The 15,895-nt window shown below is 36.0% G+C and overlaps 1 protein-coding gene across 4 annotated transcripts in view; it reads left to right on the top strand.

The window, feature by feature from the left end:
* GEFmeso (Guanine nucleotide exchange factor in mesoderm) overlaps positions 1-15,895 on the top strand; it is a 255,666-nt gene that overhangs the window by 178,236 nt on the left and 61,535 nt on the right. For all 4 annotated transcript variants that reach the window (XM_089090831.1, XM_089090832.1, XM_089090833.1 and 1 more), the window contains one exon: positions 10,913-11,029. In XM_089090831.1, the coding sequence (XP_088946957.1) occupies positions 10,913-11,029 (117 nt within the window). The remainder of the gene's footprint in view (positions 1-10,912; positions 11,030-15,895) is intronic.

Raw genomic sequence — 15,895 nt, 5'->3', positions numbered from 1 at the left:
AAATATTTACGGGTGAAAAATGTTGTCAAATGTAACCAATTTGATTAGATCAATAATTTTGTGGCGACGTGACAACACTGACGAAAAGGTGATGCTGCCCTAATAACTTCCTAATTTTGAAACAACGAACAGAAAAAATCTTAAAAATTGTGATTTTATGGTATGAATCAAAGTATAAACACATACATTAAGTACTGATAAAACCTATCCTCTCCACACAAAAAAAAGTGACCCTTTGTCCGCGTCTCCGGAGACGATTCCATACCTATGCGAACCTGGCGAGTAAATCACAAGTTCCGTAGGTGATTATACTTGTTCCGTAAAAGCTGTTTTAAATTTAATTTATTGGCTGGCAGCGATTAAGTAGTACAGTATTTACCCTCTAGAGGCGCTGAGGTACGCGGGGTCACTTTTGGAGAGTTTTGTCAGTACTTGGTCAGTATGTGTTTATACTTTGGTATGAATAGACCTAAGATTGGTCCAGGGAACAAAATGGGTTTTTATTTTAATGTCCTTGGTACTTGAAAAATACGCTTTCTTCTTTTATTTGGCAGATTTCCTGGTTTTTAAGAATTTGAAGAGCAGAGAACCATCTAGAGAGGCAAATATTTTAACCAAGTCCTTCTAAATTTATATCTTAAACTAGCGTACAAAAATTTAATAGACAAAAACCATAAGAAAACTCTTTTGTTCTAATTTCTTTTTTGAAGGTCTTAACTGCCATCAACAGCCACTACACAGCTGTTCCTTTTTTGGAAAGTACAGAAAAAAGTATTAAATTCGGCTATTGGGTCACTAACCTAAATATCTTATTGTTTTATTCCCCCTGTTCGAAAAATGGGAAGACGGATTTAATTACAGAAAAAGTAATGGAAAGAGAACGTTCCAATTAAATCAACTGATTTCCAAGTCTTATATAGAGGGACAAAATTTAGCTTCTCAAATAGGACCAGAGGCAGTTTAGGAGGAGGGGGGTGTAGAGAAGGCACTTGCCCCGGTCCCAGGAATTTTAGGGGCACAACATTTCAAATAAATAATCTAACACTTATATTCATTTTAAAAGCTTATAATTTTCTGATTAAAATAAATTATAGGGCACAGTTAGCAGTAAGTACAAGCAAATTTAACCTGAAATTTTCATTTTTCCCATATCAATTCCCGTAAAAAGTAAGAAAAGTCAGATTTAAATAAATGAACGATTTTGTTAATAAATGAAAACTTCGTTAAAATTTGGCCTGGAAGTTTTCGGAGGACAGGAAGGGGGCGCTATTCAAGATTTTGCCACGGACGCAAGAGAGACCCGAACCGTCACTGAATAGTTTAAAAGAGTCGACATCTGCAATTGAGTCTAGTTGGATCAGACCGGACCAAGATCATATATTTTCAGTAGCGTCGTTGGGGGGGAGGGGGAATTTGCCCCTCCCCAATAACTTGGAGAGAAAAATATTATAAAGCCCATGCTCCTTGACTCTCTGGATGTGAACCCCCAGTCCCCCGCCCCCCAAATAAAAACGCTGGAGCTACTTTATTGTATATTTTAGATAATGTTGCTGCTCATGATTTCTTCAAGTACAGTAATACCATTCAGAATAAACAGGAGAATACAGTGTAAATAATTTGCCATTTGTCCATCACCGTTGCTTTATTAACTCCATCCCAAAAAAGGATTGGATATTAATCTTCATTGAAGTTTTGTTGATAATGAACTCAGAAAAGCTTTTAAGGTGCATCAACACGAAAGGGCGTCTGCTATCATGGTGGCGGAAGCCACTGAATTAATGATATGGTTAAATTACTAGTCTGGCGACCATTTTATGGTGTTAAACTAACATTAGTGAGTCTTTATTGCTTAGTTTTACGGGTGTTAGACATTGACTTGAAATGAGTTAGCATGCTTATATTTCATGTCCTAACGGTTTTTATGTTGTTTTTTCCCAGTGTTTCCAATTCTAAACTTTTTACATGTCTCTGTGAAATATACTGTCAAAAGTAAAATCATTTTAAGGGAAGGTTTTTTCATTATAGTTTTTCATTATAGAGGGGGGGGGGGCAATTGGATCAAAGCAGCAAAATATATGATTGAGATCAAGGTTGTGAACAAATTCGAAATTTCTAGTCGAAGAATTCTTTTTGGAAAGAAATTGGAAAATGTTCTTTTCTAAACTTTTTACACATCTCTGTGAAATCTGTTATCGAAAGCAAACAATTATTCTGTAAACAAGTCCATGGGAAGTTTTTTCAGTGTCGGGGGGGGGGGGTTAATTTGATCAAAAAGTAAAAATATATAACTCACGTCTAAATTATGAATAAACTTGACAGTTTCAAAGCTAAGAAACATTTTTAACAAAATTAGAAATTTTCTTATTCTAAATTTAGTACAAATCTGTATTAGATCTACCAGTAAAAGCCAAAATTTATTTTGCTAACAGATTCGTAGGAAGAATTAATGTGTATGTGTGTAGGGGTGGGGGGTAGTTTGATCAAAGCAGCAAAAACTTATGATTTACACCAAAATTATGAACGAATTTGGGAATTTATAGGCGAAGAATAATTGGAAAATTTCCTAAACTTTTCAAAATTTCAAAACTTTTTACACATCTCAAATTAATCTACCATCCAAAGTAAAAATTATTTGAAGGCAGCTTTGCAGACAGTTTTTTTTCATTGTGTATGCGAGATGCGGGGGGGGGGGGAGGTAAGTTGGTCTCAGCATTTAAAAATATATTATCTATGTCAAAATTTGTAAATTTTTCATATGAAGGCTCGCTTAGTTTTTCCCTGGCCTTTGGCCTACGCAGACAGCCTTGAAGTCTGAAAAAAAGGTGCCAACCTTTTATTTTTCAGTTCGAGACTTTAGAAGCCTAATTGGTTCACTATCTTGTAAGTGTAAAAATGGAATTTTTAGGGCCATCACATTTAGCTGATTTTTATCTGCGCACACTCATAAAACAAAGTCCTAAAAATAGGGATTGATATATTCTATGGAAGCCAATTTCAGAAACCCGCTAATTCTAAAATATATTAGAATTGTGGGTAACAGATTATTGTGGGTGACGGGTGTGTAACAGATTACCCACCCTCAAATTCAGATTTTTCTCAAACACTTTTCTCTAAAATAAATTGATAAGACAAGTTTTTCTTTTGCGCTGAATTAAAAAAAAAACAATTTAAACTTATAACGAAGTGACACTGCCACAGATTAGGAAAGAAATTCCCCCCCTCCTTTTAAGATATTAGGTATAATCTACGGGTACTTGTCTCTTATAGCGCCTATGTATATAGAAGCCAAGTAGAAAGTAAAACTTGTTTCTCTGACGCTCATTCCTAGTGAAATATAACAAAATATGATGAAAATATAACACTTTATTAACAAATTTGGGCTATATATTTGAACTTTAGGGGGGGGGGGGGGTAGAGTCGAGCGGGTCTGCATGCAATATGTGTCAGGTACAATTATTCTGCATTTTGTTATGAAGTAAGAATTGTTTTCTAACATGACACTGTCCAAATATTTTACCCACCCACCCCTAATGTGCAAATATATAGCCCAAATTATACACTTCCATCTATTCTGTCACTTGTTTTTGTTTGTCTCACGCTAAGCTGAAAGAAACTAACGAAGAAGTCGGTTCTATTTAGCTTCTATATACATAGCCGCTGTAACAGACAAGAAGCCTACCGATTTACTCAGGTGCCCTCTACTAAAACCTACTATCTACACCACAGTTTATATAATTAATATAAACCTACTATCCATGGGCGCCCATATGGGGGGGGGCTCCCGCCCCCCTGGCTGACTGATGCTGCCTTATTTTTATATTTTTGTTCTGAGATTTCTATTATATAGCATTAAAAGTGCCAATTAGATGAGGTTTGTCCCCCCCCCCGGAATTCAGCTTATGGGCGCCCATGCTACTATCTACCCCACAGTCTAATTATATAAACTGTGATCTACACTACAATTTGAATTTGAGTTGAGGATGTATCTGGCCTAATCTCGGCACGGCGAGCCCAATTGGGAACTAAGAATGTTACGGCACTATCTCCTATACCTTCTAAAATACGACCAAATATCGATAGGGTTTGAAAACGGATTTCATCAGTTCACTACAGCTAAAACCTGTTACGGACATACTTGAATTGCAAAACCTAGTGCTTACATTCAGCAGAAAAGAGAGTGATAGGAGAAAGAAAACGGACCTTGGAAAACCCATTAACGAAATCATCTGTTTTGTTTCTCCTATTCCGAAACTGAAAAAAAAAATACTAGTTTGTAATTTTTTTCGAAAACTTGAAAAATAGATGTACTAGGTTCGGCAGAGGACAGCCGCACTTCATCGACAAAAAAAAAAAAAAAAAAAAAAAAAAAAAAAAAAAAAAAAAAAAAAAAAAAATAATGATTGGAGTGGTGTCGTAAATTGGGATATGCATCTTACAATGTCCAATTCTTGTCAAGTAAGCGGCATATTGCATGCGCGTTAATGGTCGCTCATTTTAATTGCTATTTTCTTGCCTACAAAGAACTGATTTTGTTTAATGGAAAATAAAGGTAATACTTACAGAAAAGCATAAGAATCAAACAAACTCGGGACGTCCAAAACAAAAGGACGCACTGTAGGGACACATGGATAAATAGTAACAACGGAGTTGGTATAATCTAGAAGCGCTGTTAAAATTTTTACACCATAATAATTATTATGAAACGGGAATAAATTATTGGTTTTGGGTTGATTGGATCAACCCCAATCAAAAATGTATGGTGTTTGCCACACCTTTGTGAAAAGTGATACCTAATTTACATAAGACCCAAAATTTATTCCCATGCCTTTTCATTTTTGAATACTTTATTTCCTATGCTTTCTTTATGGTATATCCCATCGCATTGTAGTTATTTAAGTGGCTTAATTGCTAAATATATTATCTTCATTGGGACATCATGGGGAAAAGGACAGCATAGGGAAAAGCATTTCACAAAGAAGAAGCATATTGGGTTTTCAGGCTAAGGCATTTTAATGTTCTATTGAGCAAATTGGCTTTTAAAATGTGGCTATATATATATATATATATATATATATATATATATATATATATATATATATATATATATATATATATATATATATATATATATATATATATATATATATATATATATATATATATATATATATATATATATATATATATATGTATATATGTATATATGTATAATATAAAAATCCCGGGAGCCGGGAGACCAAGAGTGGATCCAGGATTTTGGTTCGAGGGGGTTTTTACTAATTTTCGACTCGGTTTTCGACTAATTTTACTAATTTTTACTAAGGTTTTTTAATTCTTGACTAATTTTCGACTCGGTCAAAAATTTCGGGGGGGGGGGGGTTCAAACCGGGTAACCCCCCTGGATACGGCCTTGCGGGAGACTACGTCGCCGGGTCCCGGCACGGCTACGCGGCAGGCTTGTATATAATGATTCTCATTGTCGCTTGTCTTCTAATCGCTGCCTCTTCTTGATGTCATGGCCACACCATAGGTTCAATAGTCGATACAACCACCCTGGGAAAAATACAAATCCTTCCTTAAATTTTTGACTTATTTGGATCGTTTTTGTTGCCAGAAATTTCAATGTACCAGTAAAAAAAAACAAAAAAAAAACTATGTAGCTGATTTCGAGGCCGGGTCCTGGCATAGCTACCCGACAGGCTTGTATTTATTGATTATCATTGTCGCTTATCTTCTAACCGCAGACAATGCGAGCCTCTTCTTGATTTCATTGCGTCACCATAGGTTCGATTCAACCACCCTGGGAGAAATACAAATTCTTCCTTAAAGTTGTGACCTTTTTAGATCGTTTTTGTGGCCAGAAATGTCACTATGCCAGTTTTAAGAGGAAATAACTATGTAAAGTTGACGAACCTGTTTTTGCTTAGCTAAGAGCTTGTGAAGCTGTCTTAGAGATTTTTATACGAATTCCTTAAACTTCCAAAAAGCTGATAAATATCTATCAGATTATCCTTCCAACCAAAGTTTCAGTCAAAACCTACTAATTCTCTCTCGTAGTTTCTAAATGTGTAACATTGGGGAGGTACGGCTTGAAATTTCAAAGTTATCTCTGTGGCCTCTTTGGAGGAGGGATATGCACCACCTTATGGGGCACCACCTTATCTCTAACTTATCTAGTTTTAGTTTGCAAAGCATATTCTTAATTGATCTGTAGGTTCGCCACTTAGTTGTGGTAAGAGATGGAAAGTCAAAACTTTCTCGTATGAAGACGGTGAAGCAGAGGAGGATAGTTCTAAGTTAAAACATGAAATTCTAGCAATGGTTTTAAAAAATGACAACAATCAAGACAAAACGGTACTTATGCATTATAAATAATTCACCGCTATAGACTGTACAAGGAAACCAGACAAACGAGTATTTACCAGATAAATGGATCGCAAAGTGGGATTTTTTATTGCGTTTACAATATTCAAACTGTTGTTTTTGGGGGTTCATGGGGGAGGTGCCTAGACTAGGTTAGGTTAGGTTGCGTATTTAATATATGCTATGCTTTACCCACCCCACCCCCCTAATGGGCAAATATATATCCCAAATTTGTTTCTAAACTATTATATTTTCATCCTATTTTATTTCATTTGCATTAACCAGGCTTTACTTCTTTCGTGCATAGCGGTGGGTTATTTATAATGCATAAGTACCGACAGAACTGTTCTAGTGTCGAATGTAAGGTTCTTAGATTATGCACCATGCAAGGTCTTACTCGTTTAGAACATGATATTATCTTTGTGGATATCCGATTTCTCAACTTAAAAAAGAGGGCCTCTGAAATCTCAAATTGGAAGCTCTATAAAATGTTGAATACTTCGTTTGTTCATACCAAAAAAAAAGAATTTCTTCTAAAAATCATTGTTGAAATGTTCTCGGAATTGAAAGAGACGTTTTTTTTATCAATTTAAGTTGCTCTGTGTAGACTAGTTTTTTTTTTTTTTTTTTTTTTTTTTTTTTTTTTTTTTTTTTAATATTGTAAATATTGATATTTACAATATTAAAAGGTAGACAGTATTTTCAATTAGTATAAAATATGCCTAGAGGACGACTCGTAAAATGATACCAAGTTAATAGCCTTTTAAGCTTCATTCAAGCGAATACACGTAAAATTTTGAGTAACAAAATATAAGTATCACGAAAGGGGCATCAGGATTTTAGAGATTCCTAGGTGGGGCATGACCCAAAAGTGGTTGGGAATCACTGCTCTAGATAATTCCCTTTCAGTTTGTCCCTTTTCAAAACAATATATAATCTTTTGGTTGGCTGAAGGGGCGTGGGAGACGTGGACTGTAACCAGTGGCGTCTATTCCCGAAAATTTAGTGACGCAAAATGTATTTTTCAATAACTAGACTGGGACAAATTTGTTTTCTTTTAAATTTTTTTTAATGAAAAATGCAAAAAAAAGACATTTTTCAATGAAAATACCCTAAAAAAAGTATTTTTCGAAATCTCTGGGGTATCTAGGGGAAGCACATGCTCCCCTGCACCCCCCCCCCCCTATTTGGCACCACCGAGTGTATCCCATGGCCCTTGGCTTTAAGAAGTCGTCGGAGAGGCCTCTTTTTGGTATATTTTATGTTTTAACAGCTCAAAGGTGATTGTAATTCTACTAATAGGCTATATCGTGATGTTAATACACAGGGTTTGGGGCTCAACGAAGGTACGTAGGCTCAACGGAATCCGTAAATTATAAATATGCGCAAATCACGGTGTGTACGTGGTTTTTGTAATTTTATTCTAGTTAGGGCAGCTGTGAGATTTATTGCTCCGGGGCCTGGCCCTAATCATTTTTCATTTAACCTTGTAATTCTAAGCTCACTTTGTTTTCTGTTTTGTGCTGTAGCGAAACAACGCGGTTGCAGAAATCCAATCCGAACAAGGTTGGAAGGACAAACCTCCATTTGGTTTTCAGTTTTGTTACGGGAGAATGCCTCACCAGGATTGTTTTTATTATATTAAAGTTGCGAAATCTTCCAAATAGAAGAGGTATATTATATCTTAGCAACAAGGATGTAATTATATGAAGGTATAGTGTAATTATTTTGGAGAGATTTATGCACTCAGAAAGTGAATAGTCTTGTACAATAAGTTATTGAGTCGAGATGACCAGGTACATAGCCAAATCAGTTCGCTTCATATATAATAACTTTTACTAATTACGTACCTTGTTTCAACCGGCTGAAATTTATTTCATTTGTAGAGTGTAATCTGTAACTAGAATAAAATACCTTTGCGCCATACTTTGGTATATAATATGTATAATTAGTTAGATAATATTGAACTGTTTCATAGTTCACTTTATAATTTCATACGTAAATTTTGGTCTTGTGCGTACACATGACTTATGTTTTAGAGAACCCACACTCACTAAAACAGCAAATAAGAGGTGCAGTTTATGCATTGATGCAAACGGTTCTTATCCTTAGGATCACCGTTTGGGGGAGGGGGTTGAGACAGAGGCAGTTTGGGGGGGGGGGGGGGTAGAGGGAGCACTTGCCCCGGGCACAGGAATTTTAGGGGCGCAAAATTTCAAATAAACAATCTAATATTTATAATCATTTTGCAATTTTTGAAATTTCAATTTCATTAAAGTAGAGGGGACAGTTGATAGTAAATATAAGCAAATTAAATCTGAAATTTTCATTTTTCCCATAGGCCTATCTTTTCCTATATAAAAAAGAAAAGTCAGATTTATATATGAAAAATTGTGTTAATAAACAAAAAATCTGTTTAAATTGGGTCTGAAAATTTTTGGGTGACGGGGGGGGGGGCGCTAATCAAGGTTTGGCCGTGGGCGCAAGCGAGGCTAGAACTGCCACTGGATAGAGATGCAAAAAACAAATATTTACATGTGTGTATTTTACTTTCCAGGGTGCTTCCTTTACTCTGTTCCTGGGGGAATTTCTGCCTGTACATGTCTGAAGAAATTTAAATTAGGTAACATAAAGTTCTACGGGAACCATGGGTATACACCTACAAACTGTAGGATAATAAACCTTCACTTTGATTATTCAAAGCCAAAACCTGCTAACTTTTTCAACAATTAAAGTCGAGATATCTTTGAAGCAAAACTAAAAAGAGGGATAAATAGTGTTTTCTCATACGTCACCAATCAATACAGAGGAAGGGATAGCCAGGTCCTCTGGATCCAGATTGAAAGAGGGGAAAACCCTGACAAATTTTTGACTGGTGAACTGTCACCATCCACTAGGCATTAAACCTTGATAGTTCTATGCCCTTGGAATGGTTTTATAACGTTCTAATTAATTTGTCAAAGCTTTTGAGATCAAGAGTATAAATTATCAGAAGAGAAGAAATGTTCTACTGTTTGTCGCATTCGTTGAAGTTGCGCCTATGTAGGAACAATTATCATTGACTTATATATAAATGTCTTATTATAATTGTACATGTTGTTTCAACCTATAGTCAGTGAAAGAAATCTAACTTAGATTCTGGGAGGAAAAGAAGTTTCCTTCGAAGTACCACTAACGGATAAGTTGGCCTCAGTGTTTCCATGTCTAGCTGAGACCCCGTCAGGACAGTCCGAGACGGGGGCATAGAATTGTAAAGAATAGCTAATATAGTTAGTGCTATTTAGAAAATAATTATATAGACCTTGTGGTGGTAGACGTAGTTGGTACACCATATTTTTTGGAAGACTTCGCCTTTTTCAGCTTGTTTTTTTAACTGGAAGTGTAAGGTTGATTACGCAATCCCTTAGTAGCTTAGCTTGAGTGAATTACAGGTATATTTTACTTAAATATTTAATATATAGTGTTGGCTAGGTTAGGTTCGATATTTAATAAAATACGTTCTGGGTGGCCTGCCTGCCTTCCATAATTCTCTATTGTAGTTTCCATAATTTTGTTTCTAAAGTATTATATTTTCTTCATATTTTCGTTATTTCATTATGGTTGACCTAGCTGCACTTCTTGAGTGTGGTCAATATACCACAGGTATTCTTTTAATGATGACCTTTTTTAAGTGATTGAACCTCGCTCTCAGCAGCAGTTTGTGAAATTGGAACCCGTAGGGATCTTGGGACAAGAAAACTCGTAACGGTGATAATCCTGATATAGCAGGACGGATGACAACCCTACTTTGGTTACAATATCACAAACATCCATTTGCCTCACTGACATTTTAAAAGGTGACATCTAGAGATTGCGCGTAAAAACTAAATAAAAGCCGAAGTGCACCAATTTTCAGAAATCACTTACACCAGGTGGCGCGTGTCAAGGTTGATGAAAGCGTGACACGCGTGGCGGAACTGTGCGGCACATGCGGTGCTCCAAGATTTACACCAGATGGCAAAAAGTGTGCAACCCGTCGCTAAAAGCTTTAAAAATAGCAATATGTTTTTGGCTAGAAATATAGCAAGTTTAAGTACCTCTTAACATTTGAAACGTCAGGTAAAGGTTTACTATCGCGCCAAAATGTCAGATTTATAATTGAATCACTAAGAGGGTATTTTTAAAAATTCTATAAAACAAAGTTGTGAAAAATAAAAAGAAGATTTGTTGCTGGTTTCGACTCCAATACTCCCTCATGGCAGTACAAGCTCTCTTCCTCCCCCTTTCACACGCCTCTCTCGCCTACAAGGGAAAACTGTGAAGAAAAGCATTAGAAAGAGACAAAGGAAGTGTGCCAGCTAATTTTGCAAAGAAAGTATTTTAATGTTAGAATCTATTTATTGTGAGGAAAAAATGAAGAAGTATTTTGCTTGACGTGTTTTCAGTTATAAGTGTTATGTTTAAAAAATGTACATTTTTGTTGTATCTTTTGCCCTTCACCTTATTTCGTTAATATTTTTATTTTGTATTTGAATATTTACCAAAAATTGCATCTCTTATTTTTGTTCAGACAACTTCTAAACGACCTGGCATCATGTGGCTTGGACCCTGTGAGAGTAGCCGAGTGCTTTGTCAAGTATAGCAACGGCTTTACTATCTATACTGATTACTGTACTAATTATCCCAAGTAAGTATACATTTTCTTCTATCTTCTAATATAAAAAATCTTATGCTGAATCATAATTAACCATTCTAACGAATCAAAGGGAAAATACATTTAAGTGCTTTCCGAAAATATACACAGGAAATTAATGCTCGCTTTTAAGTTAATTATCTGGTTAATCTCTAGTAATGATAACGCATCCATTCTGGTCTACGATTAATACATTTATTTATACCTTGAGGATTTGATCGAACATCAAGGCTGTCTTGACTGAATCAGTTGGTGGAACTTGAATCAGTCGATAACAAGCCACTGGTCAAAATTAACACACACTAGTAGCTTAATCCCGGCATTATATTAGATTTTTTATGGCGGGGGGGGGAATATAAAACACACTTTTTATTTGATAGAATAAGAACTTTGAGATATTTTTCCTGAAGTTTGATAAAATTAGGGATTTTGGGAAAGGGGGCACCCCCTAAGGGGAGCCCCCTAATTATGTCTCTGCCTTAATGCATAGAATAGACACTATGTGCTTACGTAGTAGATGTAAGTGCGTGTACCAATTTTACATTCGATTTACGTATTTGAACCGGGCTTCAACTGAGCGTTACGTTTTTCAGAGAACATCATTTCTGATATTTGTCGGTACTTATGCATTATATCTAACCCACCGCTATACATGAAAGAAGTCAAGTTTGGTTAATTCTAATAAAATAAAATAGGATGAAAATATAATATTTTAGAAACAAATTTGGGCTATATAATTGCACATTAGGGGGCGGTGGGGTGAGGTAAACCATAGCATATATTAAATATGTAACCTAACCCAGGTACCTTCCCCTCCCCCTAAACCCCAAAAACAACAGTTTAAATATTGTAAACGCAATAAGAAATCACGCTTTGCCAATCATTTATCTAGCAAATACCCGTTTGTCTAGTTTCCTGTCTGGTTTTCTCGTACAGTCTATATTGGTGGGTTAGATATAATGCACACGTACTTATTTTTCTCATGTGTCTGTTATATTTTGTCGTCTAGATTAATGGTTAAATATTATTTATATGATCTGCTTTAAAATACTGTGTTTGAAAATTACACTCTAGCTCATTTCTTCATAAACTATGTAAACGCTTCTTTTTATTTTCTTAGAAATATTTCAGATATATTTTTTCTATGCTCTAGCCATTATTTTCTTTATCCAGCTCTTGTCAAAGAATGCTAAGCTTTTGGGATCGTATTACATAAAATCGATGACATTGCATGAGCAAGTGACGAATTTTTGATTTATTAATGTTTTCTTCCTTCACATATTTTATAAAAACTTGGAATAGGTTGTTTTAATAACCTAGAGACTGAAGGGAAAATGGATAACTCAATGCAGAAGGGAACATGTCCCGAACACACAAATTCGTACACTTGGTGCTTAACACTAGAATTGTATAGATAATTAAAATATAAATTCAAACAAATTATTTGAGGTATAGAGTCACTAATGTTATTAAAATTAAGAATATATTAATTTATTTTAGTTTATTTATGTACAGGATGACTTTCAGTCATCCTGTTTTATTTTCTGTATATGTTCCCTTTCTGCCCTTATCGACCCATGCATCTTAAAATTTCTTTTAAAAGTAAGACCAACCAACTAATCACCAGGGTTTAAGCATGAGACCTGCCAGGATATTAACTGGAGGAAAAAAAGCACAAAAAAAGAAAAAAAGCGAAAAGTCATTTGAAAGAAATTTTCCATTCTTGACACTTCTGTTTTAACATATACAGTATTAAGTGGTTGGCCTATTCTCTGCTTTGATTCAATATGTTTAAACATTTGTTATTTCAAATTTGTACATGTAATTGCCACTAATGGTGGCCTAGGTAGGAAAAGAGCGAACCTCCAGACTTGCAAATAGCCAAGGGCAGATTTGCAAGTTTAAGCAGGGGTACCAGTTGGGGGGGGGATTTGCCTCTCCCTCTATCCCCCAGATTTTGTTAAATGCTTTTTTGGTCCTTTCATTGAAAAATACATCTTCTTGGTAGATTGCCCCCTATATTTTGAACCCTCCCCCCCTATATTGTCATGAATAAGTACCCCTGAGTACTTAATCCACTAAGTATGGCTCTCCTTAGAAACTGTTTGTAGTTGAACAAAAGCAGGAGACAGAGGAAAAACCAGAGAAGCAAGTTCAAAGAATACTGCTATTTGCTGCAAGGGGTAAACCTCTAATAGTCTCTACAGGCACTGATGTGTGGATACATCCTAGCCAATGCACATCCTATCCCGTGCAGCTGTGTAAATAACTGGGTTGTGACTTCTAGCAGCTGTTTGTGCAGTCCCGTAGATTGAAATCTGTTATCAACAACCTGCCAGCAAATATTTGTTGAGTTTCAGTCCTCATCTTACTGCAAAAGTAGGTACCAGGAGAGAATCGTACTTATAATTTGGTATTGGGGTCAAATCTAACTTCCTGATTGCGGCAGTTCATGAGATATCATGTCTATTTCTTATAAAATTAAAATTATCCGACCCTACGGAAGCATACATGCTCCTTACTTTTCTTCAAATTCTTCTCGGATCAGAGGAGACAGGAGCTGCTAAAATTTGATGATTAAGAAATGAAAAAAGAAGTATAAATTAGAAAAAAACATCGAAAAAGTATTTGTAAAGATCAGTTAAAAAAATTTTTTGTCAGATTACAAAAAATGTAATTCGATGATCTAAAAATTATCTTAATCTTAAAGTGAGAATCTTGCTACTGTAATATTTTTTCCGGCTAAAACTCGGGGGCAGGCGTTGTAAGTTATGCCCTGGGGCATATATGGTTCTTATGAAACGAATGCTCGTATAAACTTCAGAGAGGTATCATTTGATTGGAAATTGAAAGTTCAAAATCACTTTTTAATAGTCAAAAGAGATCCGAGGGCAATTAGCCCCCCCCCACGTCTTCTTTTTCCAAACCCGTCTGATGAAAATTTTGATATAGACATTTTGTTAAAAAAAGTAGTTCAAAGGTCGGATAGGAGAAACTCTGGTGTCAATAGAACCCCCCAGGGCCCGGGAGAAGGCGTTCTGAGTTATGCCCCAAGGGCATATATGGCTCTTGTGAAAGGGATGCTCGTATAAACTTCATAGAGGGCTCATTTGATTTGAAAGTTCTTGTTCACTTTTAAAGAATCAAGGGATTTAAGGGCAACTAGCCCTCCCCCTATGCCTTTTTTCCCCAAACCCATCCGCTACAAATTTTGAGATAGCCAGTTTTTTGAAAATTGTTAAAAAATCGGACAACAAAACTCCGGTGTCAACTCAACCCCCCAGGGCCCGGGGGGTAGGCACTGTAAGTGTTGTCCTGGGGGCGTGTATAGTTATTATGAGAGGGATTCTCGTATAAACTTCGGAGACGGCTCATTTGATGGGAAACTGAAAGTTATAGTTCAGTTTTTAAGAGTCAAAAGATATCTGAGGGCAACCCCCCCCCTCCCCACATACCCTTTTTTCCCAAGACTATCCAATAAAATTTTTAAAATAACCATTTCATTAAAAATCGTTCAAAGGTCAGATAAGAAAAACTACTGTGTCGACGTAATCCCCCCAGGGCCTGGAGGCAGGAGTTGCAAGCAATGCTCTGGGGGCATATTTCATTTTATGGAAGGGATGCTCGTAGAAACTTCGGAGAGGGTTAATTTGATTGGAAATTGAAAGTTCTAATTCACTTTTTAAGAATCAAAAGAGATTAGAGGGCAACTAGCCCCCCCTCCACGCCCTAAATGCATCAGATAAAAATTTGAGATAGAAACTTTGTTAAAAATAGTTTGAAGTTCAGATAACAAAAACTCCGGTGTCGAAGCCAGAGGGTAGGCGTTGTAATTTATGCCCTGGGGGCAAATATAGTTGTTACGGAAGGGATGCTCGTATAGACTTCAGAGAGGACTCATTTGATTGGAAATTAAAAATTCTAGTTCACTTTTTAAGAGTAAAAAGTGATCGGAGGGCTGCTATCCTCCCCCACACTCCATTCATTTTTTTTCCAGAGGCCTTCATATAGAACGGATCGTCGTATAAACTTCAAAAAGGGCTCATTTCAAAGGGGGCAACCTTTTTTCACTTTGATATTGTTACTTTGATACTAGTTTTGATACTTTGTATTCAGTATTGATTCAGACTTCGTTGTGTTAACACCAAATTTTTTTTCGGATTTAACCCTGCTAAAGCTGTGATTTTCCCCTGTGGACTTTCAGTTTGGATTTATTTACATAGTCAGATTATCGTTTTGCTGGCTATATCGAATTCCCTTGGGACAGTACATTTTCATTGTCAGTCTTCAGAGTGTAAGCACCTATTTTTAGACTTATTACTTCATTAACAAGAGCTTAATTAATTCAGTGACCTTCAAAATTATAAAATTTCACAATTAAGATCAAATTGGATCAAACTGGACATACGATATTCGTAGGCAATTACGCTGAGATTGAGGTGGGGAAAGAAAAGTAAGCAGAAGAGGGGTGGAGAGTTGTTAGCGAGAGCCGTGGTACCCGCTGGACTTTCCCCTTAAATTGCGGGGACAAGGTAGACAGCCTCCAACACTTCACTTACTTCTCTCGCATTGAAACCACCTGAAAAATATCATTCTGCACTCGGACAGTAAAGTTGTTTTCCAGGAAAGACTATACTTTCGCTGTGCGCATAAGGATTAATTCTTTGGATATTGACCTAACTATATCTATCGACTCTTTTTGACCTAGAATTGGTATTGCAGTTATTATTGCTGTAACGTGAGCAAGATGTTAGTGGAATATGCATATCCGCCTGCTCTGAATTTTCTCCAATCAAATTTTCGTGAAGGAATCGATGACGTGACGATAATTAATCATGCACTGGAATTTTTGATGATAAA

Source organism: Artemia sp. Qi Xiang Cuo, chromosome 6 (assembly GCF_049724085.1).
Source record: "Artemia sp. Qi Xiang Cuo chromosome 6, ASM4972408v1, whole genome shotgun sequence".
NCBI classification, from domain to species: domain Eukaryota; kingdom Metazoa; phylum Arthropoda; class Branchiopoda; order Anostraca; family Artemiidae; genus Artemia; species Artemia sp. Qi Xiang Cuo.
Note: the sequence above shows the minus strand (reverse complement) of the source record. Positions and strands in the feature narration are given on the sequence as shown.